Genomic DNA, 27,251 nt, shown 5'->3' on the forward strand with positions numbered 1-27,251 from the left:
GAGGCTCGCGGAAATCTCGGAGCTGCTCCACGGTGGCGCTTGCCACTACCTTCCTTACTCCTTAGTAACCGCGACGCCGCGGCTGGCCGTGTAGGCAGCAACCGGTGGCCGGAGCTTCTAACTACAAGTCCCGGCAAGCTCCGCGGTCACTTCCGCTTATAACCTCGCGTCATCTCGCCCCGAACTACGGATCCCGGAGGACTCCGAGCGGCGCGTCACGCCGGCAAATTCAGCCAATCGGCTTCGGACAAGTCGGAGGGGAGGGAGACGCAGAAGCAGACAAGATGGCGGCGGCGGCGGCACAGGGCGGGAGAAGTGGTGGCGGAGGGAGTAGTGGGGCTAGTGGTGGCCCTAGCTGCGGGACAGGCAGCAGCCGCAGTGGCTTGTTAGATAAGGTAAGGAGTCAGTTCCTGGGGACAGTCATATCCTGGGGAGCCTTGGGGAGCGGCGAGACCACCTTCCCATCCCCGCCCCCTTATTTTTGCGGCCTCTTGAGGAAAACCCTCGTCTAGCCCACCGACACGGGCTTGTAGCCCGCACGTTCCCCACTTCAAGCCCGAACTTTCACCTCTTCAGGGCTTCTTTGTCAGAAATGTCCCTGGTCCTTAATGCTGGCCACCACAGCTTTTCATAATTTGATTATTCCCACACATCAACGTGGCCATCACTTTTCCCTTGTTCTGGTGTCCACCGTACAAAGTGCCCTTCACAGACAGGGAAAACTGAAGCCCAAAGAAATTAAGGAATCTACTCGAAGTTGGTAAACCGAAACTCCTCACTACATCACCCTTGTGTGCTGCTGCAGATTCCAAACGCTCCTTCTGTCTTTGCTGAAGTTTCTGGGCATTTTTATCACGCTAATAATGAAAACATTTAAGTGTTGACTTAACCTGCTGGGCTGAAAAGAAACCTTAAAGATTTTTCCCTTCATGTCTTCTTTACCCTCTGCCCTCTTTTCTCTGCCTGTTTGCAAGCGAGTGCACTACTGTATACTACTGCTTGCCTCTTTCCTTCTGTGCCCGCCCAGTTGTTTGTTTGGGTTTTTAATTGTTGTTTATTTTTTTAACCGCACACTCAGTAACAAGGGTTTAAGGGAAAAAGGGGGGGGGGCAGGTAGAACTGTTCCTGGGTTGTCTTTTCTTAGTCTTTGTACAGTATGCAGGAAGAAATAGTTTCAGGGAAGCAAGAGTCCTAGTATTGGTTCTGCGTTTAGCTCAGTGACCTTGATACACGCTTGCTCTTCCTACGTTTATTCTTCTGCAAAATGAGGAATTTAACCTAAATGTACCCTAGGGTCTCTTTCATCTAGTAAACAAGATTTTTTACTTTCATTGGGAACAACAACTGTCAGATTTTCCTGTGCCTAATATATAGTATGTGCTTAAGAAATGAATACATGATGGTGTGGAGAGGCTCAGATCCAGATCTTTTTGTCTTTTTGAGTTTCCAGGTTTGAATTACATGGTTCTAACACTTTTAACCCTTAAAGACAGGAATGCATTCTGGAGGCCTGCACGGTAAATTTTTCCAAGACATGTGAGAGCATTGGGAATTGATGGACAGTTTTATATACAAATTCTGAGTACCTCACAGCTGGTGATTGTTTCCCCCCCTCCCCACTAGCCTTCCTCTACCTTCCAGTTGTATCATCAAATATTAAGCATGGGCCTTCTGCTGAGGCAGAGATTACTGAATAAGGTGTCCCTTTGTGTGTGCTGGGATTTGGTTCCAGGAGCCCCTGTGGATTTTGATAACTGGAGGATGCTCAAGTCCCTTAGGTAAAATGGTGTGGTATTTATATATGAGCTGCACATCTCTAATATGCTTTAAATTACCCGTAGATTACTTATAGTGTATAATGTAAGTGGTATGTAAATAGTTGCTGTGCTGTATTTTTTAGGAAATAATGACAAGAAAAGAAGTATACCTGTTCAGGACAGGTTTTTTTTTAGAATGTTTTTCTTTCATGGTTGGTTAATCTGTGAATCTAGAGTCTGGATTTGGAGGGCCAGCTGGGTACTACATGGCATCATTATGTTATGGGAAGAACCTGGATTGAAGTATATCTGCTCCTTGGAAATAATATGAAGACTGGCAAGCCAGTTAATCTCACTAAGTTTCTTTTCTCCATCAGAAATATTAGGTCTCTGGCACCTACATTACAGATTGTTTTGGGAGAATTAAATATGACAATATACATTAATAATCTCTGATTTCTGTCATGTCCAGTACAGATGTGTGATGGTGGAGGAATAAATACATCAACAATACTATTTCTGTGGTGCACTCCTGTTATCCCAGTGGGTTAGGAGGTTGAGACAGGAGGATTGCAAGTTCAAAGCCAACCTTAGCAACTTAGTTAGGCCCTAAGCAACTTTGAAAGACCCTCTCTCAAAATAAATAAAAAGGGATGAGGATATGGCTCAAGCGCTTATGGATTCAATCCCTGATATCAAAAAAAAAAAAAAGAGAGAGAGAGAGAGAGAATACTAAATAACTGAATGTAAGAGATGAGGTAGTCAAAATGTTAAATATATTTAAGAAATATATGGTGTATTCAAATGTATACTTTCTTTTTGGTACTGGTGATTGAACTCTGGGATACTCGACCACTGAGCCACATCCCCAGCCCTATTTTGTATTTTATTTAGAGACCATCTCACTGAGTTGCTTAGCATCTTGCTTTTGCTGAGGCAGGTTTTGAACTCACTATCCTCCCATCTCAGCCTCCTGAGCTGCTGGATTATAGCTATGCACCGCTGCGTCCGGCCTCAAATGTATACCTTTTGCAGAAATTTAAGTGAGAAAGAATAGTCCTTAGATCTAATTGATAAGGGTGAGGGCTCTAGAGGAAGGCCTCTTAGGTCTGAGAGTGGAGATCAGACCTTAATTTGAGGGAGAGAGGAAAAGCATATCAGCTAAGAAAGTCTCCTTGAGCGAAGATGATCAGAATGTGAGGGTCCCTTAGGTTTCTCAGGTAGTAAGTTAACTGGAAGGTTCTCCAAGGGGATTATAGTGACAAGTAAAATCAGATTGGGGTGGGCATGGTTTGCTTGAAGTTGGAGTAGAAGTTGTTGATGGTCTTTGAGACTGTATAAAGTGATTTAAAAGGAAGTTATTCACATTGTTTGGAGAGGTAGAAATTAGAAGTTTTCTAACAAAGGACCTATGCCATACTAGTGATTTCATGGAAAGAAAGGTAAGTTTGAATTCTTGGGTAGCATGCTAAAAGCCACATAGCCTTAGATAAGGAAATTCAAGTTCAGTAATATATAACTTATCACAATAAGTATTGTGGATGTACATAGTCTTGTAAAGATTAAATTATATAATATTGATAAGTGTTCTTTATAAAGGGCTACATAAAAAGTGATGAGAAACAAAAGTGATGAGAACGCCAACTTGAGTAGTAGAAATAGATAAAAAGGCCTCACACAGGAGCACTTGAAAGTTTTAACCAATAAGCGAGGGACAGAAGAGAGAGAGTACTCAGGAACTGTTTAAGTGCTTTTTCTTGGAAAATTTCATTTCAGCCTTACATTGAATTCTAAATTTTGCTGACTCTTACTGCACATGGGAATTAAGCTGTCACCTAGTATGTCATACTGTATTGTATTTCTTCACTCATTTTGTTTTTGTTCAGTTTCCTTTGAAGGATTCTCTATAGTGCTCAAGACAGTAACTACTTACAGCATTGATTTTAGCAGAGAAAAAAACTACGTAAGTGTTCAGAAACAGCTTAGAGGATGGTGTATTTAATTGTATGAAAACTGAGGGAACTGAGGGTACTGTGGGAGAGAGCATGAGAAAATTGCTTTCAGTGGAGCAGGATTGGAATGAATAGAGAAGCTTTTGGTTTGAGGGAACAAGAGGCTGGTACCTTTAATAGTCCTTTATTTTGATGTATCTTGATTTTGTGGGGGAGGGTTTTGATTTCTGCAGCTGAAGTTTCATTTGCCATAAAGAATTGTCATAAAGTGAGGCACATGCTTCTAGTTTTCTCTTAAACAGATGTGAATTTCTGTTCTTCTGAAACTGTTTTTAAGAATACAACAATTCTTGTTTCCTGATTTTAAAATAAGTATGCAAATCTAGTCTTCCAGTGCCCTTTACATAATGACTTGACTTAGTTAATTGCACAAAGTTGCTTCACCCAAAATACATCAAGGCGTTTTGTTCTGAGTGGCAGCTGTAAATAAAAACTGCTTGCATAATTTGTTTTGGCTATTAACGTTGATTTGTTAAACTATGCTTTCCTGAAGCTGTATCCAGGCTTTTTTAACCTCATATTTATATGAGTCTGTCTTTGGCTGAGCTGTCAGCCTGATTTTCTATCTTAGTGGAGAGCTTAATTTCTGGAGCTAAACTTGTCTGTTTAGCTTTGAATTCTGGCTCTGCCACCTACCAGATGTGCTTCTTGGGCAAGTTAATAAATCTCTCTGTATCTCAGTTTCCTCACCTGTAAAATGGGGATAATAATAATATTTGCCTTAAAAGTTAGTATTTGGCACAAAGTAAGCACTCAAGAAAAAAGTACACATGTACAAATATATATAATTCCCACTTATAGCTGGTTCTTCTGGGTTTCAGCTTCCTTAGATAAATAAACATCACAGTGTGAGGTCTGGTTACATAAAATTCCCTTGGGTATTAGTTAGGAATAATAGATTTCTGGACCTTTTCTCACATGAATTTGATCCTGTTGAGTCAAGGCCTGGACATTGCATTTTTCACACATATCTTGTATTTATTCTGCATTTTAACAGTGTTCTTCATGTTGAGAAATACTGGTCAGATTCTGGGTATATTTTGAATGTATGGCCAAAAATATATAAGGATGGTAAGAGTGTATAATACAAGGCAGAGAAAAGAATCAAGGATAACATGTTTTTGTTCCATAAACTGGATGAGTAGAGATGTCTTTTATTGAAATGAGAATGACTGGGAGAAAAACACTTTTGAGGGATAAGCAGAAATCAAGAATTTGATTCTCCCTGGTACAGTGACACACACCTGCAATCCCAGCTATTCAGGAGGCTGAGACAGGAGGATTGTAAGTTTGAGACCAGTCTGGACAACTTACTGAGACCCTGTCTCAAAAGAAAACATTTTAAAAGTCTGGGGATGTAACTCAATGGTAGAGTGCTTGCCTAGAGTGTCTGAGGCCCCAATCCATCCCCAGTACCAGCAAAATAAAAGAATTGGACTCTGGCTATTTAAGTGGAGAGGGCAAATGATGTATAGGAGATGTCCAGTTTGGAAATGTGGAAGTTATCCACCTGTACATGGTACTTAAGCCCTAACACTTGGTATCACCTTCGGATGAGTATAGGCAGAGAAAAGGACCTAAAATGAGCTTAGGAGCTTGCCAATATTTATAGATCAGGAAGAAGACAAAAATCAAATAAAGAAGACAGACCTCAGTGAGAGGAAGGCAAGTCGTGTCCTAGAAGCTAAAGTCCACCTTTTTTTTTGTTTTATGTTTTAGTATACTCAACAAGGTTATGCAACCATTACTACTATCTAATTTCAGAATATTTTTATTTATTTATTTTTGCAGTACTGAGGTACAGGGGAGCTCTATCATTGAGCTATATTCCCCAAATTCCTTAACCCCCCCACCCCTGCCTTTTTATTTTTAATTTGAGACAAGATCTTGCTAAGTTGCCAAGGCAGGCCTCAAACTTGGGGGCCTACTGCCTCAGTCTCTTGAGTAGCTGAGATTATAGGTGTGTGCCACTAACCATAGCTCTCAGAATATTTTTATAATCCCCCCAAAGAAACCCTATACTCTAGCAAGCATACCTTGTTCCTTCCTTCAGCCTCAGGCAGCCACAGGTCTGATTTTTTTTTTTTTTAAGTTGTCAATGGACCTTTGTTTTATTTATTTATATGTGGTGCTAAGAATCGAACCCAGTGCCTCACACTTGCTAGGCAAGCGCTCTACCACTGAGCCACAACCCCAGCTCCAGTTCTGATTTTTTATTAAGTGATGCTGGGTGTTGAACACATGGCCTCACACATGCTAAGTAAGCACTTTGCCGCTAAGTAAGCACTTTGCCACTAAGTAAGCACTTTGCCACTAAGTTCTACCTCCCAGCCCCTACAGAACTTTTTTGTTTGTTTATTTCCAGGGATTTGTCTATTCTGGGCATTTCATATAAGTGGAATTATAAAATATTTGGCCTTTTGTGGCTTTCTTCTTTCACTTAGCACATTTTCAGGATTCATGCATATTGTATCATATATTATTATTTCATTCTTTTTTTATGGCTAAATTATAATGCATTATGCAGATGTACCATATTTTGTTTACCCATTTATGAACTGACTTTTAAAAAATACCTTTGTTTTATTTATTTTTGTGTGGTACTGAGGCTTGAACCTAGTGCCTCACATGTGCTAGGCAAGCGCTATACCACTGAGCTACAACCCCAGCCCCTTATCAACTGACTTTTGAGTTGTTTCTACCTTCTGGCTATTTTGATTACTGTGCTGTAGACATTTGTGTGGCTATATGTTTTCTATTCTCTTGATAATAAACCTATGAGTAAAATTACTGAGTCTAAAGATAACTGTGTTGAAAGCAGCTGTCAAAGTGTTTTCCCTTGTTTTGGCTCAACCATTTTACATTCCCAGTAGGAATGGTTGGGTTTTTCCCCCCTACTAGGAATGTTTGAAGGAATTTACAATACAGCTACATTTTTCTGAACAGATTACATTTTGTTCTTGGAACATATGATCTGCCCCCTCTATAAAATAAGGACTCATCTCACACCCTTACTGTAGTTGTTTCACTTTGAGTCATTTTTAGTCTTAGACCTCACATATACTGGAATCAGTGGTGAGATGTTTAAACCATGGATTCAGTATCTGGAGCTGGCTCTCAAAGAACTGTAGTAGTATAGGCTTGTTAAGTTACGGTCAGGCTGGTGTAGAAGCAGCCTGGTCATTGCTAATATAGTTTGTGGCAGAGCAGAGAAATGAAAAAAATCTGAGTCAGTTTCTCTGGACTTGCCACTAATGTGTATGTTCATAATTTAATTGCCACATGGTAATTTTAACTTCCAACTAATTATAATCATAAATGCAACCACTAATAAGCACTAGTAAGCCAGTGATTTCCTTTGCTGTACTATTTTTTGGCCATTTTTTATTTAAAAAAAAAAGATTGAAATTGAAGATTTTGGTGTGTTGCTCAGAGCTATAATCGCTTTGTTGGGTTATCATGACATTTTCTGAATTGAGATCTAAATTAGGTGACTGCACATCTTCAAGATAGACATTTTCTTCCCAAATGTAACATTTTTTTCTTTTTAAAAATTTTTCTTAGTTGTAGATGGATACAATATCTTTATTTTTATTTATTTTTATGTGGTGCTGAAGATGAGGCAAGTCCTTGCCAACAACTTACTACTACTGATCTTTTCTTGTTAAATGTGGGCATGTGAAGGGGGTAGGGATTCATATATATTTATAGCTCAAAATAGTACTACTACTGATCTTTTCTTGTTAAATGTGGGCATGTGAAGGGGGTAGGGATTCATATATATTTATAGCTCAAAATAGTAATCTCGGCTTCTGAGACTACTTTTAGTTAGTTTTCATTATCTCCTTATGAGATCAAAAGGAAGAAAAATATAAGTTAAAGCATCTCAAGTTCCATATATAGAAAGGGATAGTTATCCTTTTTCTTCCTATGTTCCTTTTCCTGGAAAATGACACATGACTCAGACAAGTCATCCAGGCCCTAATTCTTAATAGGTGGTCATCTGTTTCTCTTTCACGTTCCTTATAACTGTTCTGTTACTAAGCTTTGCCAGTTCTACATTGTAAGTATTCCCTTTTTGTCCCCCTGCTGCTATTTGTTGAGCATTCAGGTTTTGTACTTACATCAGGCACCATTGTCTGTGTTGGTTACTCCTCTGAAGACCATCTGCCAGGTTGAAAGTCACTTAAATGACTTTTTAAAAAAACAAGTTTGTCATTTCCGTGCTTAAAATACTGTCCATTGCCTGCTTCAGAATAAAGTTCAAATTGTTCAGCCTTGTAAATAATACTGTGTAGAAGAATATGGTCTCTCTCTCATGTGCCCCATTTCCTACTACTTTTCCCTCTTGTAGTTTATATCCATTTCTGAAATGGGTAGACCAAAGAAGGGAAGAGGAAAAGTTTATTTCTCTTAGAGCCGTGCACATTTCTTTAAATCAGAGTGGGGTCCTTTCATGACCACTCATTCTTGCCCCCATTCTTTACCTCTCCTGTGTGAATTGTGGAATTCTTTGAGTTTTACTACTGATGTCAAGCAAAGAAAATTTATGAAACAGTCCACTGAGGTCCTTGATATCACTACAGAACTTCTGTTTTCACTGTTATTAAAATAAGAATAGAAAGTGTAAATGCTGTTATGTTAAATTCAAGACAATTTGCTGGGCATGCTCTAATACCAAGATTTTGTCTGTCTCCCCCACCCCCAGATCTTTTAAAGCCAAAAGGTGCATGGGGAATAGGAGAAAGCAGTAATCTCCAAATCAGTTAATTCAGAAAATGACTTCCTGCATTATTTATGTATCCTTTAAGCCTGGGTTGCATTTAACATCCTTCTCAAGCACTTAAAAAATGAAATTCTTTTGTGGGGTGGGGGTACTGGGGATTGAACTTAGGGTCACTCGACCACTGAGCCACACCATGTGCATATATCACCTTGGTACAAATAATGACTAAGCACTATTTGTGTGTGTGTGTGTGTGTGTGTGTGTGTGTGTGTGTGTGTGTGTGTGTTTTAGAAACAGGGTCTCACTGAGTTGCTTAGCGCCTCGCTGTTGCTGAGGCTGGCTTTGAACTCAGTTTTTCTTGCCTCAGCCTCCTGTGCTGCTGGGATTACAGGTGTGTGCCACTGTGCAAAAAATAAATAAATAAATAACTTTAAAAAAACATGACTATTTCTCTTTATTTACCAGATTTAACAATATTTAGTTGTTTTATAACTATCTTTCAAAGGGATTATTTTATTTAGGATAAATGCAACTCAGTGTTAATACATAGATGGTAGATTTTAATGTATTCTAGTCATTGTCCTATCAAATGTTAGAATGTTTTATCTTTTTAAAATTTGCTCTAATTAGTTATATATGATATATGAGAATGCATTTTGACACATTGTACACAAATGGAGCACAACTTCTCATTCCTCTGGCTGTACATGGTGCAGAGTCACACCAGCAGTGTAATCATATTTTATATATATATATACACACACACACACACACACACACACAGGCATGTATGTAGGGTAATAATGTCTGTCTCATTCTACTGTCCTTCCCATCCCCACAGCCCCACCTTCCCCTTACTCCCCTCTGCACAATCCAGAGTTTCTTCATTCTTCCCTACTACCCTTACCCCCCAAAGGATCAGCATCTGCTTTTCAGAGAAAACATCCACCTTTTGGTTTTTTGGGATTTGCTTATTTCACTTAAAGTGATAATCTATATTCCATCCATTTACCTGCAAATGCCATCGTTTCATTCTTCTTTAAGGCTGAGTAATAATCCATTGTGTATATAAACTGATTCTCTTTACCCATTCATCTGTTGAGGGACATCTAGGTTGGTTCCACAATTTAGCTATTGTGAATTGAGCATGGCTGTGTCACTGTAGTATGCTGATTTTAAGTCCTTTGAGTATATAGCTGGGTCAAATGTGATGGTTCCATTCCAGGTTTGCTGCAGAATCTCCATACTGCTTTCCATAATGGTTACACCAACTTGCAGTCCCACCAGCAATGTATGAATGTACCTTTTTTCCCACATCCTTGCCAACACTAATTATGCTTGTATTCTTGATAATTGCCATTCTAACTGGAGTGAGATGAAATCTTAGTTTTGATTTATGTGCAGTTTTTTAAAGAGAAATAATTTTTTATTTTTCAAGTGTAGAGGGTAGAAGAGACATTTTCAGATACATACTTTATTTCCATTATGCATTTTTAAGGAAACCACTAGATTTGTGCTTCACCAAATCAAGGGAATAGTGAACCAAGGAAAGAGTAAGATATAATAAGAAAAGGCAATCCAGTCCAAGAGAGATTAAGGAAAACCCCAGTGTCATAGTAAAGGGAGAGTCCAGGATGATAGTTATGCAGCAGGTTGAAGAGCAGCATCATTTAGATTGAAGCAAGTCTGAAGTCTCCAAGAATTTTCTCGAAGAAGAGGAAATTCATAAAGTGCTGAATCTATTTGCATATATTGTGGGGTTATTTTAAACAGTTGGCATAGAATTAAAGAATAAATTGTTGATAAATATATTGTATAGTAAAAACAAAAAACTAGCGAAAAATAAAACAAGCTATGCAGGAAATAAAAAGTAAATCTAGTATTCTATATGACTCATTTGTTAATAGCATTTATGGTTGTAAACTCTGAGTTCATGATCTGCCAAAAATTAAGGTGTTATATAAGACCAAATCTATATTGATCTATGACTGTATCAAAAAGATGGTGGGAAGGGGCAGGAAGAATAACTGTAGCAAGGGGCTAAATTTCATTTTTCGTAGTGAGAAATCAGTAGATATAATGCCAAAAAAACTGAAAAATTTAGTAGCAATATCCCACCCACATCTGGCACAGGCAGTTGGATCCGAGTTCCTCCATGTGGGGTGAACTGCCTGCAAAATAAGGCTGAGAAAAAGAAGGTGACGAAAAGACCACAAGACAGGGAAGTAACTTTGAAAAGCAAGGGTGGGACGGCTCTGTCATTAGGGGTCCAGCTTCCACAATGGAAAAAGAGAGTGGGAGCCCAAGTTTGGTTTATTTATACAAAGGAACTTCAAAGGTGTTCTACAGAATGTTCTTTGCCAAATAAGGCAGGAGGTGGGCTGTCCCATTGGTAGAGCAAGGGAAGAGATCTCACGCCTTGGGCATTCTACATGTGGGAATGCCAGGGATTGTCCCCAAGGGGAGACCTAAGTCCCCCATGGCTCAGTACCCAGTAAAAGACCACTCAAGTAGCTTCACAGGTGGTGCACCACAGTGATATGTTTTGAAAGGATATTAGAGGTAAAACCCAAAATATCAACTATAGGAGATGAGAATAGTTGTGTCTCTTTGGAAAGTAGGAAATGACTATGGACTCTTAGTCCTTAAACCATGTGCATATATCATATCACCTTGGTACAAATAATGGCTAAGTAAATACATTTGATCATTGGTTATGCCCAGTATGCATGTATCTATTATATACTGGAGGTAATGAGGGAAGAGGAATTGTGTATGAAGCACAACATCCAATTTGTCTTTTAGGTGACACAGGACAGTATTGTCTCCATCAGAGGTTCACAAGACTACCCTGATTGGTGATTTGCTAGAAGCACTAATAGGACTCAGTACATACTGCTACTCAGGAAAGATTAATACAGCAAAAGGATTCAAAGCAAAATCAGCAGAGGAAGAAAAGCTGCACAAATGAAATGCAGAGGAAAGCAAGCACAGGATTGAGAGTCCTCTGCTGTTGGAGTCCCATAGGACATGCTTACTTCCTCTAGCAGCGAGATGGCAACAGTACCTGTGAAGTAGTGTCAGCACCGAAAGTTTATTAGGGATTCTGTCTGGGTTTCTTTTATTAGGGCTGATTAAGTAGGCAACCCTCAGCCTGGTGTTTGCCAAATTCCCAGAAGGAAAAGTGTTCAGCATAGTTGAATTATTTATATAAATAGTTTATGTACAACAAGCCACTCTTATTTGGGGAATGTTTTATATTACTGTAGGGACTATTATCAGATGCCATTCCAAGACCAACTTTGCAAACAGACCTTTCTAAGGGTGGCAGGCTCATTCTTATGCTCTTTTCTGCATACTGTCCTCCACTAATTTATCCTCTGAGGTCATATGTGAGTGTTTTCCTTTTTTAAATGTTTTTTAGTTGTCAGTGGACTTTTATTTTGTTTATTTATATGTGGTGCTGAGAATTGAACCCAGTGCCTCACTCACGCTAGGCAAGCACTATACCACTGAGCCACAATCCCAACTTGAGTTTTTCCCTTTTTATTGCAGTTTTAACTTAGTGTGAAGGAAGACAAGAGTGAAGAAAAGTGATTCTAAAATAACTCTGAATAGCAGCAGAGAGATCAGGGAGAATACCATATATTTTAGTCTTAAGAGTAGTTTTGAGAATGATGGAAAATAACAATCAGAAAAATAAGCATCTTGAAGTCACTGCCTTCTTTATTTACTTTGAAATGGACTAAGTTTTTCAGGCATACAAAATGGCTGATGCTACCATCTCTTCAGAAATCAAATTATAATCTTTCTTTAACTTATGCCATTTACTGGAAATATTACTGTTTTGCTTGTTTCCAGGTACCAGACAGTGGAATTAGTGCTGAGGCTATTTCAGCACATGCTGAAATGGCTGCTTTTCTTCCTTCCTTCCTTCCTCCCTCCCTCCCTCCCTCCCTCCCTTCCTTCCTGGCACTGGGGGATTAGACCGAAGTGTGGTCTACCACTGAGCCACATCCCCAACCCTTTTAAATTTTATAAATTTTGAGACAGGATCTTACTAAGTTGCTGAGGCGGGCTCTGAACTTGGCATTCTCCTGCCTCAGCCTCCCAAGTAGCTGGGATTACAGCTGTGTGCTGCAGCACTCCTGCTTCTGTATGTTATCCCTGAACATTGTTAAGAAATTATCCTATGAATTGTAGAGGCAAGTTTCTCTTCTGGGATGTACTGCAGGCAATGATATTGTCTTTTAGTTGACAGTACAGGGTCTGTTGGTCTCTTATTTATTTATTTTTATGTGATGCTGAGGATTGAACCCAGCGCCTCGCATGTACTAGGTGAGCACTCTACTGCTGAGCCACAACCCCAGCCCTACTTAAAACTTTTAAATGATTTTATTTCATAAATTTTATTTTGAATTTTTATTGTGAATTTGCAAGGTCTTTCTTTTGCTTGTGGTTATCAAAATGAGATTTACTTGACTGAGTGCATGTGATCTAGCTATGTAGCTAGAAAACCCTATAATTCATGATTCAATTGGTATTTTTAGAATTTGATACTGTGTATGATTTGTAGGTTGGAAGGTTGTAAGAATCAGTATTGCAGCATGCTATCATGAGTAATGTTCTGAAAGAAAAATTTTGTTTTTATAAGGCACCAGAGGGAAAATTTTTGATTGACTTAATCACTTTTAAGCATGACTGTTCTAGTTCATGGGTTTTTTTCCCTCAACAAGTTTTATAGAACAGTTCTTTTTGTGTACTAGTGTATAGAATCACAGTCCAATTTTAAAAAGTTGATGAGATATAAATGTTTTCTGTTCTTCAGTAAACTAATCCATTCTGAAGCCAAATCAATTTCGAATTTTTATGAAATACAATATTTGTTCACTCTATCTAAAGTAAGAGTTGCTAATAAAAAATGGAAAAAAGAATAAATATTGACTAATGTGATCTATCCAAGATTTCTCATTATTTATAAACGCTCTGTTTCACCTAAGTTGCATTCACTTAATCAGTTGAATTTTGAGATTTTTTTTTAACCATATACTACATTCACATGTTTTTAAAAGTTTTAGTGGCTCACTCTTCACCCGTTTCCCTCTCTCTACCCAAGTAGGATATCTGGATGTACCATAGTTGGTTTAATCAGCCCCTTTAGATAAGTACTTGAGTTACTTCTAGGTTTTTTTCCTACTATGAGAAAAATATATAATATTTACATTATATATATGAAAAATATATAATATTTATATATAATACTTATATTTATATATTTATATATAATATAAAATATATTATTTATATTATATATAAATAATATATAAAGCTATATATTATAATGTTGCCGTGAGTAGCTTTATATATTATTTCATATGTGTGTAGTTATAGAAAAATTTCCAGAAGTGGATGTTGAGTCCAGGTAGCTAAATTCACTTGTAGATCTTATAATATTTTTAACATCTGCTCACAACATGTGAGAAATCAGTTATCTCTGAATAGCAAGCAGTATGTGGGAAACTTTTCTAAACCTCTGTTGATAACGAAATTAAAGCAGGTTTGTCCGAAGTCACATAACTAATTGATGTTGGGACTGGGTCAGGGACTTGGTTTGTGATTGAAAATTTAGTGCTCTAACAGATTGTACTAGATTACTGTATATGCTGTAAAATTAAAATTAAGACATCCTGTTAAAATGTAAAAGTTGTTAGTGGACAACTAATGGGGGTTTTTTGTTGTTTATTTTTTACTTGTTTTTGTCTATATTTTGTGATGGTGTTGGGAATTGAACCCAGGGCTTTGTACATGCTAGGCAAGTACTACCACCCCTGACAAAGAAGTATTTATTAAAGGAAACCCAGCCCATTCTGTTTACTGTATAAATTCCTGCATGTGTTTTCTGAGTTTTGTGGTTACAGAATGAAAGGATGAACAAATGGGGATGGAGAATATGAGTACACACTCACAGAGACTAGCCTGTGTAAGTGTTCTGGTTCTGGACTTGTACAAGATTTTGACTTCTCTGCTTAGAGTCTGTTAACATCACATGAGTGTTAGAAGTACTGACTGATTCTAATGGCCTAGTCTCCTCTTCTTCAACCTCTTTTTTTTGTTTGTTTTGTTTTGTATTTTAGCTCTCCATCATCAAAAGGCAAAGAATAAATGTTATGTATACTTGAGGATACTCTTAAGAAAGCAGCCTGTTTTATTTTAATTGAGATGTCGGGTTTCTTGATGAACAATTTTTCTCTTTGTTTTACAGTGGAAAATTGATGATAAGCCTGTAAAAATTGACAAATGGGATGGATCAGCTGTGAAAAACTCTTTGGATGATTCTGCCAAAAAGGTATTTTCTTGAGGGTCCATGAGCATGTATACAGATGATAGCCCATTTCCTGAAGATCTTTTTACTCTGTTAACTTGAAGTATCCTTAATTTTCAATGTTAGAAAATAAGGCATACAGCAGTTTCCAGAACTCTTACAGAATAATTGGGGATGGGGGTGTATGTTAAAATGTAAATGTTGGGGCTGGGGCTGTGTCTCAGTGGTAGAGCACTTGCCTGGCATGTGTGAGGCACTGGGTTTGATTTTCAGCACCACATATAAATAAATAAAGGTATGTAATGTCCATCAACAACTAAAAAAATTTTTTAAAAATCTAAATGTTGGCTAGCTCAGAAAAGTTGGTAATTTATTGTTTTTGAGATTAATTCCCTTAGAGCACAAAAGATTGAGAGAAGATTGGTCATTTATCCATGGTTAGTCATTTCTCCATTTGAAAAGGGAAAAGAAAAGTTTTAACTGTATCCTATGGGGAAAGTTGAGGATTTAAAAAATATATATATTGTAAGGAGTTAATGGACTTTTTTCCTAGGATCCTGTATAAATGTCTTAAGTTGTCTTTGTTTAGAATGGTAAAATACCTGTTGGAGAGAACTTTTTGTTAATTCATATAATTTTTAACAACTTTTTCATAGAAATCAAGAATAAAAGCACATAGCATGAAGAAAACATTCCTGGTAGCTTGATTCCTTTTCTTCTCACTAGGTACTTCTGGAAAAGTACAAGTATGTGGAGAATTTTGGGCTAATTGACGGTCGCCTCACCATCTGTACCATCTCCTGTTTTTTTGCCATAGTGGCTTTGATTTGGGATTATATGCACCCCTTTCCAGAGTCCAAGCCAGTTTTAGCCCTGTGCGTCATATCATATCCTTTACTTATCAGGTTTGTTTTCTACTAACGGTCTTTACATATGGCTTTATAACAGTCTTTACATATTACAGAGAGATAGTCCTCTCTGTTCCCCATAAAAACTTTCCTTCTTGGTACCTGCTTATGTTAGAATTTAAAATAATAAGCTGTGGGCATTTAAATTTGTTTAGCGTCTTTGATATTTTAGGTTTAATATATTGTTTTATCTGTAATTCATTTTAGTTATTAATGTAGAAATTCTTATAATTGTAATATAAGCACTTAATAGCAGTACATACAGGAATAATGAGACCCAGCTTGTCTCACTTCTAGCCCAAAACTTTCCCCATTAGACTAGGCTGCTTTAAGCCACTTCACAGAATATTAGACAAGCATCAGAGTTTGAAGAGTCAGAAGTCAGGTTTCCTTGAAGTTGAGGGGCTGGACTGGGAGCTACTGACTATGGTATAAGCTTGACTTGTGTTACAGTAGAGTTAAGAACCTGGGGGGAACTGCAGAATATAATTCGAAATCTTATGTGTGTGAAGTCTTGTGATAATAAGAAATTAAATTTTTGATACTGAATTTATCTCACTTATGGTTAATATTCAGAATTATGAAAATTAAATGAGAGATTTTATAATTGACTTGGTATGGAATACAGATAGTTGCTAACTTAAATGGTCCAATCTAAGATTTTCCTTTTTTTCTTAATTATTTTCAGTTGTAGATGGACACAATACCTTTATTTTATTTATTTATTTATTTATTTTTATGTAGTGCTGAGGATTGAAACCAGTGCCTCGCATATGCTAGGCAAGAGCTCTACCACTGAGCTACAACCCCAGCCTGCAATCTAAGATTTTCTGACTTTTCAAGTTATAGCTGAAACAAACAGCAAAAAAGAAAGGATTTTTTTTAAGGTTTCAGTACAGTATTCAGTAAATTACCCAAGATACTCATCATTTTATTACAAAATGGGCTTTGTGTTTGATGATTTTGCCTAGCTGCAGGCTAACATAAGTGTTCTGAGCAAATTTAAGGTAGACTAGGCTGAGCTAGGGTGTTTGGTAGGTTAGGGATATTAAATGCATTTTTGACCTAACAGTGTTTCCATAATTCCATCGTCAGTTGAGGAGCATTTCCCCTCTCCTTTTTAATAGTAAGTTTAGAATTATGGTTGTGACCTTACCTACCCAGCTTGATTATTTCTCAGAGGTTGAAAACAAAGAAATTTTATTGTGCTGTTACTGCTACTACAAAAGTTATATTCATGAAACGTTTTTTTTTTTTTTTATATATGGTCCCCTCACCCAAACCATCTGTGTATTTGTTCTATACTTTATTTTTTAACTTAAGAAAAGTATAGTGGACATCTTTCCATGTTAGTACATGCATCTCTATATCTTTTTTTTTTTTTTTTTGCATTGGGTAAGTGAATCCATGGGCACTTAACCATTGACCACAAACCTTTTTTGTATTTTATTTAGAGACAGGGTCTCACTGAGTTCCTTAAGGGCTCACTAAGTTTCGAGGCTGGCTTTGAACTCGTAATCCTTCTGCCTCAGTCTCCTGAGCCTCTGGGATTATAGGCATGTGCCACCACTCCTATCTTTACATGATTTTTAATTGTCACTGTGTGTCTGCTGTGTGCTATCATTGTACTAGTTCAAACAAATTATTAAACACTGTTGCCATTACCTGAAATATTTTAAAAGGTTCTACCCCCACAGGTAGTTAGCAAGCCATATATTATAAGCAGGCCCTGATCAAAAATGGTATTATTATAATTGGTGTCAAATGATAGTCCGAAGAATTGGCACTATGTGATCCCTGACCCCTTTTAGTAACCAGATCAATCATCTCGATATGAATTTTGTTTTTTATTATTGCTCAGTCTTTTTTTTTAATTTGTTTAAATTGGTTACATATGACAGTATGATGATCTCGATATGAGTTTTTGACTATTAAGGCAGTTCAAAAGAATTATGACTCAGGCTCTGTAGACAGTTCCTAAGGGAACTCCAAAGAAGTTTGAACAGTGACAGAAATGTTACAAATATATGGTCTTCCAGGAGAGTTGTTTTGATGCTACTTTGGTTATATTTGTTTAAAACAAAGCAAGATCAAGTCAGTTTTATATATAATAGTAGTAACTACTATTATAAGTATCTTCTGTTTGCTAGATGCAATATATATGTATATATTTATGCATAAACTTCATGACAGTTTGAAAAAGTCACTATTATCCCCATTTTAAAAGAGGTGAGAATACTTGGGGAAGAAAAAATAATTTATCACAGTTATGTTTGTTGAAGGCCTTCAAGATTCACATCTTAGGATCACCTCACTCTAGAGTCTATATGCTTTGCACTATACTTTCATGACTCCTGTGTTTGAAATTTTAATTACAATGCACACAAAACTCTTGGGCCAGGTATAGCAAGTACCTGTCAGATATGATGGGCAATGCTGTTAACTGAATGTAATAGTAATTGTACAGTGTAACTAATTTGAAGTCACTTTTATTCTAGTTACCTTTGAGATTGGTGGAACCTGGTCAAGTCCATTGTGATTATTGTGTTTTTTTTAAATACAGAAATAGCACAAATTATGACAAAGTCTTGACAGACTTTGAGATGTTTGGAGGATTTATCAGAGAATGCCTTGCATCTCTTTGTACATAACATAGGATGAAAATGAAATAGGTATATTTTAAGTGTTTTTGCAGTAAGGCAAAATCGACCATCTTCTTTAAGACTATCATGAGGGACTGGGACTGTAGTAGCTCAGTGGCAGGGCACATGTAAGGCATACTGGCTTTGATCCTCAGTACCACATAAAAATAAACAAGCAAAATGATGGCATGCTGTTCATTTACAGCTACAAAAAAAAATTTTTTTAAAAACTATCATGAAAGTTTTTGTGTTCTTGCTTGTCAGTTTGTGTTACTTCTCTTTTGTTTGTGTATTTTCCCCTTAACTTTATTTGAACCTATTTCGTGATGATGGGGATTCTGACCATTTATACCTCATATAAGGAGAAGAGCATCTTTCTTGTGGCTCACAGGAAAGATCCTACTGGGATGGATCCTGATGATATTTGGCAACTGTCCTCCAGTCTCAAAAGGTAATGATGGTCCTTATAAATTCTTAAATCCTGGTGTTGTATTTGCCCCATGGTGTCATCATTATTAACAACAAATATTGTATGTGTGTTCTATGCAGATCATGCATAGTGCTGGTGATGTAAAATGAAGAAAGGGATGTGAATGATCTAAAAGGTTTTTCCTAACATTGCAGTTCTGAGATTGGGTTATCACAGAAATCCTCTGAGGATAAACTAAGAAAATACTTTAGTGAAAGGATAAAGAATTTTATCCTTTGTGACAAGTTAACAAATGACAAAGGTATGAAATCAGTTATCTTTGGAAAAACCTCTGTTTAGTTTTTGTGCCTTCTATGATCCTGACTCCACTCTAAATGCTGTCAAGAATCTCTGGAACATTGCTCTGTGTGACTTTATAAAATACAGTCCAGAGTCCATGTAAGTACCCAGAATGGAGTCCATGTGCCAGCTCAGTCTGTTTCTCAATGTATGACTTTTGATAAATCATATAAACGATGTGCCTTTAGTGAAGTCAAAAAGGACTCTTTTAGAGTTGTTGGGAAGATATGATAGCAGTTATAATAATAGCAAATGTCTATTATACCAGTCACCATAATAGCAAATGTCTATTAAACATTCATTGTTTTTCAGGTATTGTGCTAAATAAATAGACTTTAGAACATATGTTTATAGATAAGAACACAGGTCCAAAGGTTACATTAATTCTTCTAGCATCATGTAATCCAGAAGTCATGCCTTTGTCATTAACTAAAAATACATGGTATACTTCCTAAAAGTAGGTCCTGAAGTTACAATTATTCACATATATGAAAATAACATAGCATCAGCACCAAATAAATGCTCTATTTCATTGCTGATTTGTGAAGATGTCTATGAAGAAGGGGAGCAGACCTTCATTCTGATGTTATAGCTGAGTTCTTGCTTATCCTTGGAGCAGGGCTTCTAGCTCTTTTTTTACTCAGCTGTTGTGAATCTTAACTTCTTCCCAGGCCACTGAAGAAGAGTTGCATAATTTTAGAATCTGGCAACATCTTGATTTCATTATTTTTATTCTGACATGTTTTTTTTTAACAGCCTTATTGAGATATACTTCACCTCCATACAGTTCACCCAAAGTGTACATTTTATTAGTTTATAGGGTATTTACAATTATTTGCTGCCACAGTCTGGCTGGACACAATTCAGGAGCCAAATGCCTCAGTCTGGCTGGGCACAATTCAGGAGCCACTTGTCAAAAGAAACTAACTTTATTTTTAGAACTACAAATGCCAAGCAAAACAGCTCCTCAGGAAAAGAAACCCTCAGAGCCCAACTGCCACCACCGGCTTCCACAAGCCTCTCCCCCCACAAACCTCACCACCTCCCACAATCCTCCTGCTCTTGAGGCCAATTGGCTGGGTCGCGTGGGCGGAGCCAAAGAAGTCCCCCAATGAGCAGTTCCGTAGTCTGAAGGGCAGGGAAACAGCCCAATGAACATCACCGCAGAGGAGCCAATCAGCTAGATGTTGCTGGGGCCGCTGTGAGCCAATCATCAGCTGGCAGCTGGAAGTTTGCTGGGGCCCCTTTGGCTGTGGCTCTCAACAATTTGCAATCATTACCATAGTCAACCCTAGAACATTTTCATTACCTCAAACAAAATCCTGTAACTTTTAGCTATTATCTCCTTTTTCTCCATTTCCCCCCAACCTTAAGCAATATCCAATTACTTACTTACTATGTAAATATTTTCTATGAACATCTAATGTGAATTAAATTTTAGAATGTATAGCCTGTGTGGCCTTTTGTGACTATTTTCTTTCATTTAGCATAATGTTTTCAAGGTTTAGCCACATTGTAGCATTCTTCAGTACTTCATTCCTTTTTAAAGGTTGAATAATATCCCATTGCAAAGATATATCACATTTTGTTTACCCGTTCATCAATTAATGGTGACATTTAGGTTGTCAGCACCTTTGGGCTATCGTGAATATTCTGCTGTAAAATCTGTGTACAAATTTTTGTGTGAATATGCTTTCATTTCTGTTGGAGAGGAATTACTGAATCATATAGTAATTCTTTAACTGTTGGAGGAATTGCCAACCTGTTTAACAAAGTAACTGCACCATTTTACAGTCCCACTAGCACTATATTAAGGTTCTGATTTTTCTGTACTCCCTTCTCATTTTTGCCAGTTGCCATATTGTTGGTGGAGAACATTCTTCTGTCCTCCCAACTCTTCTTCTAGTAGTTTAATAGTTCCTGGTTCTGACATCTTGTTCCATAACTGCCCTATGGAATGGCAGTGAAAGGTTTCACAGACCACCATTTGCCATCTTCAAATTTATACAAGCTTTGTGACTTGTGTAAGAATTCTGCAGTTTACTTGCTTCTCAGCACATTTATTAAATACCCTGAACTCCATTAGCATGTGCAGTCTTTCAGCATCTGTCCTTCATGATATCTTTTTGTGCCCCTCTCAAAACATGTATTTTTACTCTAGCAATATCATGGAGTTTTTAATTTGCTGAGTTTTCCAGTTGACCCTGTGCCTTCAATCAAGATTGTTTTCTCTGGGTTGATTATCTGTCACCTGCCTCCTACTTGTTATCCTCCTAAGGAGTCTTCCCTGACATAGCTTAGTCTGGGTTAGGTACACCTAGGTATTCTTGAGTGTCTTACGCTTATCTCTGTTACCCTGGTCATTTGGAGCTATATTACTTATCTTTGTCTCCTCCTAGGCCCTCCTCCTTTGCAGTGTGAGCCCCTTTACCATTCACTACATACTAGATACTTAAGCCAAGGCAGGGATTGTCTCAACTTTAGGTCCTCGGAGCTAGCTTAGGGCCTAGCACACTTTAGATGTATAGAAAGCTTTATTGTGTGAATGACTGAAATGTACTTGAACTAGTCAAACTGATCCATCTGAAATGTCAGATCACCTTAGTCTTCAGCTCAAAACTTTTATGCAGGGAAAAAGCTAACTTTCTAACTGTGGTTTAGAAGTTAATATGTATCTATTGTCTGTACCCCTAATCAATGGTTGTCATTCTCTCCCACTTCATTCTGTTCATCAAGACCCTTTTCTACTCTTTATTCCAGATATGTTCTGTCTAAGGGCCTTTGCACTTACTTCCTCTGCACGGGATATCAATTTCTCTGATAGTTCATTCTCTTGCCTTCTTTGGGCTCTGCTCAAACATTTGCCTAATGAAACTTCCTGCCCTGTTATATTTAAAAGAACATCTTTTTTTTTTTTTTTTTTTTGGTCCCCTCACACACACTGTAATGAAAATCCCCAAAAGGCAGAGGTTTATATATATTGTTCATTGCTGTATATTTTTAGTATCTAAAACTAGGTAGTGTTCAATAAATGTTTGAGTTAAGGATAGCTATTTCTAAGATGCATCAGGTTACAACTCATCAGATCATGTCCTGCCATCAAAGGAATGTAACTGCTAATAAAACAGGGCCCAGAAGTCAAAAAATTACTGTGATTCAGTTAACAACAAGTGAATAGAGCTTGAGAAAAATCTTTTGAGGTGATTAAAATAGTTCAAGGGCCTTCACTAGTCATTATCCAAGTTGGGATAACGTCCAACGACTTATTGAAGACTTATGCTTTTGGGAGGCTATGGTCAAACAGTAGGTACCATTCTGACTATGATAGTAATCCTTAAAGTAAGTGGAAGTGTTTCTGTTTTAAGCATGCAGAAATAGGTGTATAAGAAACTTCTTCACCTAAGGATAATACCTGCATGATAATCCACTGAATGTGCCCTAATAAGTGGACAGAAGCAGGTGGTGAGGGGGTGTCAGCCTACCAGAAAATGGTATCATTAAATCCTCTTAATGGGTGGAAATAGTAAAGACCTTCCTGGTACCTTAAAGTATAACAGGAATCTCTGGAGTTCATGTAGTAAAGCAGTGGGTATGGAGTCAGTAGAACCTAGAGCTCAATTTTTACAGATTGCAAGGGTTAAGCACCCTAGAATTGGGGAGCCTCCTTGATAGCAAGGGTTTTTTATTCAGAAAAATGTGGTTGCCTATCCAAGTGCCATGCTGATAGTAAGCAGTTAAGACAAAAATCCTTGCCCTCAGGAATCTCCCAGTCTAGTGAAAAACACAAATACACATTTCAGTACAGATAATTTTGTTGAAAGCATGGAAGCTATCTTTAAAACTGAATATCATAGGCATTTAGTATTTGAATTGAATATTAATTGATGGTGCTGTGGAAGAAGAAGGAGACACGTGTAACCCAGATGAGGGTTTGAGAAGGCTTTCCCAGAATAGTTTTGGGCCCAAGTATAAAGTATTTGCATGTTCCCTATATCACCAGTGCCCACCTTGTTCTTTCAGAAATACTTGGTGCTCTATTATTACTGGTTGCATCTGTGCTCTTGTTTGTTTTTCCCTTTCTCTTTAATTTTAAAGCTTTTTATTATACAGGTTTTTAAATATATAGAAAAGTCAAAATAACACAATTCCCATGTGCTTATTTCCCAGTTGTGGTAACTGTCTGCATTTTCCAGTCTTGTGACATAAGCACGTAGCATTTTTTTCTGTTACTGAAATATTTTGAAACAAATCCTGGATATCATAATCAGTCATCCACAAATAACTTTAGGAAAATACTACCATCACACTTAGAAGTATGCATAATATTTTATAATATCTTCTAAAATGTGTTTGTTTTTGATATTCTGTCTTTTGCCCTGATGCTTAGGTTTGATGATAAATATACACTGAAACTGACCTTCATCAGTGGGAGAACAAAGCAGCAGCGGGAAGCCGAATTCACTAAGTCTATCGCCAAGTTTTTTGACCACAGCGGGACACTGGTCATGGATGCATACGAGCCTGAAATATCCAGGCTCCATGACAGTCTTGCCACAGAAAGAAAAATAAAATAGCCAATTCTAAAAGCAGCCCTCTTTCTGCTGGATCATGCTGAATTACTGGATGGGTGGGGGAAGAAACAGAACTTAAAATGGGTAAAGTAAGAAATGTTTAAAATGTCCCTTTTTTTGTCCTGAAATTTTAGTCTCTTCTGGAAAAATAGGATTTTCTAGCACAGATACGAGAAGTTGTAGCTCTTATTTCTAGCTGTAGCTTCCTTGGTCTGCTGATTGTGTTGTTTTGACTTGCTTTGGAAAAGCATTCTTGCTAAAAGCTGTATAAAACTTTTTTTTTTTTTTTATGTAGTAGTACTTTCTATAGTATAGCTTTGTGCCATGCAGCATTTGAAGACTCAGTTTTAAAAAATTGTTAACCTGTTGCTGACTTCATGTTAATTTCTGTTTCAACAACTGTTTCCTGAAGAATTCAGGATACAACTTCTTGTGTATGACAGCTTTCCTCACACACCATTTTTGTGGGTGTGTATATATCTGACTTGGGGAAACTACAAAAAACCCCACAAAATATAGCTTTTAAATTTGTCTAAAAAGACCTGCCTGTTAAACATTTTGTGTTCTTAATCAATTGAAGAAGCCAGTGGCATTTTTAATTTTATATTGTCTGTTTTCCATAGTATATCCCTGTTGATTTGTTTGCAACCTTTATTAATTGCCATTTTCTAAAATTTTTTTCAATAAAAGGAAAGAAGATGTGAAAAAATGAGTCATAGTCTTGATGGAAGGACCAGAGCAGCAAGTGTTATTAGTTTCTCTACTACTGTAGGTTTTTTTTTCATTTACAGGCTGTTTAACTGTTCATAGAGCCCTGAAAACCCATAACTGAGAAACTCGTAGCTCTCTGGTAAGAATAATAAGGACACTCATTACTTGGTCCCAGGAAGTGTTCCAAGTACCTTACATGTATTAACTCACTAAAGCCCATGGTACTTCTAAGAGGTAGGTACTTTTATTATCTCTGTTTTGTAGATGAGGAAGCTGAGACATAAAACTTGAATTATTTGTCACACAACACTTAATAGATCCCATTGTAGCACCAGAGTTTGTGTTTCTACTGTAACAAAAAAGCATCACCAGGGAGTATTGATGCATGCCTGTAATCCCAGCTACTTGGGATGCTAAGGCAGGAGGATGGCAAATCTGAGATCGACCTGGGCCATTTAGTGAGGCTCTGTCACAAAATAAAAAGGCTCGGTGCTAGAGCACTTGCCTAGCATGTGTGAGGTCCTGGGTTTGATTCTCCATCATACACATACACACACACACACAAAACAAATTTTTTTGCAGTATTTCTGTAGCCTAGTTCGAGAAGAGTTCAGCCTTGCCTAGATCCTATGACCTTTAGGAATATTGTTCCTCCAGCTTTATAAAAGTGCAGTTCCAACTACACTTAGTACCACTAAGGAGAGGGTCACCAGTGTTTTTCGTTATTTACAAATTTCAGTTACTAATGCATATTTAGTGTTTGTAATATTTTTGTTTATTTTTTAGAAACAGTATTTTCTGCTTCAGAAAAGCCTTGGGAAATAAAAGATGCAGATTCTATTTGCATACACACAAAGTTGTATTTCTTTTGAACTGAGTTCCTTCTCCGGTTAGAGCCCTCTCACCAACTCTACCTTATATCCACCCAGACTAACCACATTGTACATCCCATTGTCTCCTTGATGGAAATCATCTGAGAAAGCTGCATTGTCACTGATTTTATAGAATATATCCTGTCCCCATTATCAATCATCTCTGCTATTAAATAGAAAACCCAGCTGAAAGAACATTATGTGCAGGTAGCTCCTCTGATGTCCATGCTACTTTAAAAATCAACCGGGATTCTTATAAACTTTTTTTAATGCCATGGATCTTCTTGATATTCTTTTCTATGGTCCACTTATCAGACTGATGTTTTGAATGCTTAAATTTAACATTGCATGTTAATGAGGAATTAGAGAACTGGTTACTGGCTGAATAGTGGGAAATAACTTGAGAGATCGCTCTGATTTGGATCTGAAATGTTCGCTGAAGGCTCATGTGTTGAAGGCTTGCTCCCCAACCTATATTACTATTATTGGAAGGTGGTGGAACTTTTAGGAGGTGGTGCCTACTGGCAGGAAGTTAGGCTATTAGGCTATTACAGAGGCCATTCCTCTGTATTCTTTTGGCAGTAAACTACTTTGTGATTAATTGGAGGGGATACTGGACCCTGCCCCAAACTTGTAAAGAAGTTTGCTCCCTCGGTTCCCTTCCCATGGTTTTCTGCCTTGCCACAGACCTAAAGCAGCAGTGTCAAGTGACCATGAACTAACACCTCTGAAACTGAGCCAAAATAAATATTTCCTTCTTTAAGTTTGACTTATCAGTTATTTTATCACAACACAGAAAACTATCAAAGATAATTGCTCAAAAGATGCCCCTTTTTGTTGTTATTTGTTTTTAACTCCTCTGGTTAGGAGGACTTCCTGATTAATCTGGCAACCAGCCTCATTTCTGCCCCATTTTAACTAGTTACATATATAGAGAGAGAGGAAAAAGACAGATGCAGACATGCACTTAGCATTTACATGAGCCTAAGAAGAAGGGAAGAAACTAGGTATGTAAGAAAGAATGGCAACTTTGAGCTGTCTTACAGCCAGCTTCCTACAGTCTATCATGCCAGCCTCAGACCTGTGCAGACACAATAGTAAAGGCCTCAGAATTTTTGGCAGTGGATCTTGGTTGACATGAAGGAGCTTTGGGCCTTACAGGGAGATTTCTCTGAAACAGACTTTTCTGGGAAATCACTGATGAGGAGTGAGTAGTATTTGGTCACCAAATACTGGATTATGTGACCTTGGAGAAAAAGGAACTGGGAAAGGTAATGCATCAGGCCTGAATGTCCCTGAAGAGTCTTGCTTTGTATGAAAGCAACATGTGTCACTGTCTTCCTAGGCCATTCCTCTGTATTCTGTTGGCAGTAAACTACTTTGTGAGCAGGGTTTTGCACTGTTTACTATAAAAGGGTTGAGTCTACAACATCAGGGTCTGCCCGTAGAGGAATTCATCTAGGCCCATCTGTGGCACTTTTGGGAATGGGAGTCATGGGGAACTGGCACAAACATTATGTTCATGTTTCTTATTGTACTATAAGTAATAAAGTTTTTTTTGGTCTGATCCAGGAGTCTCTTGTCTTCTGCTAATATCATGAAAGAATAGCAGTCTAACTTACTAGCTTGCAAGTAGGATAAAATTCTAGACCCTTTATAACCTCTGAAAGTTTTATTAACAAGAGTGGTATCTGGCTGGTTAGTGGCACATGCCTGTAATCCCAGTTGCTTGGGAGGCTGAGGCAGGAGGATCGCAAGTTCAAAGCCAACCCATCTCAGCAACAGCAAGGCACTAAGCAACTCAGTGAGACCCTGTCTTTATATAAAAAACAAAATGGGGCTGGGGATGTGGCTCAGTAGTCAAGTGCCCTGAGTTGAATTCCTGGCACACTTCCCCATTCCCCCACAAAATGGTATCAGAACATGTGGTTTTCAAAAGGAGAAAGGACAAGTGTCTTCAT

At 37.7% G+C, this 27,251-nt stretch overlaps 1 protein-coding gene across 1 annotated transcript; it reads left to right on the top strand.

The window, feature by feature from the left end:
- Nucleotides 1-274: 274 nt before the first annotated feature.
- On the top strand, nucleotides 275-23,725 carry Spcs2 (signal peptidase complex subunit 2). Its single transcript, XM_077797621.1, has 5 exons — nucleotides 275-395; nucleotides 14,758-14,841; nucleotides 15,544-15,703; nucleotides 18,683-18,818; nucleotides 23,524-23,725. The coding sequence occupies exons 1-5, from the start codon at nucleotides 285-287 to the stop codon at nucleotides 23,708-23,710; spliced, it is 678 nt and encodes a 225-aa protein (XP_077653747.1). The 5' UTR covers nucleotides 275-284; the 3' UTR covers nucleotides 23,711-23,725.
- The last annotated feature ends 3,526 nt before the right edge of the window (nucleotides 23,726-27,251 follow it).

Source organism: Urocitellus parryii, chromosome 4 (genome assembly GCF_045843805.1).
Source record: "Urocitellus parryii isolate mUroPar1 chromosome 4, mUroPar1.hap1, whole genome shotgun sequence".
NCBI lineage: Eukaryota > Metazoa > Chordata > Mammalia > Rodentia > Sciuridae > Urocitellus > Urocitellus parryii.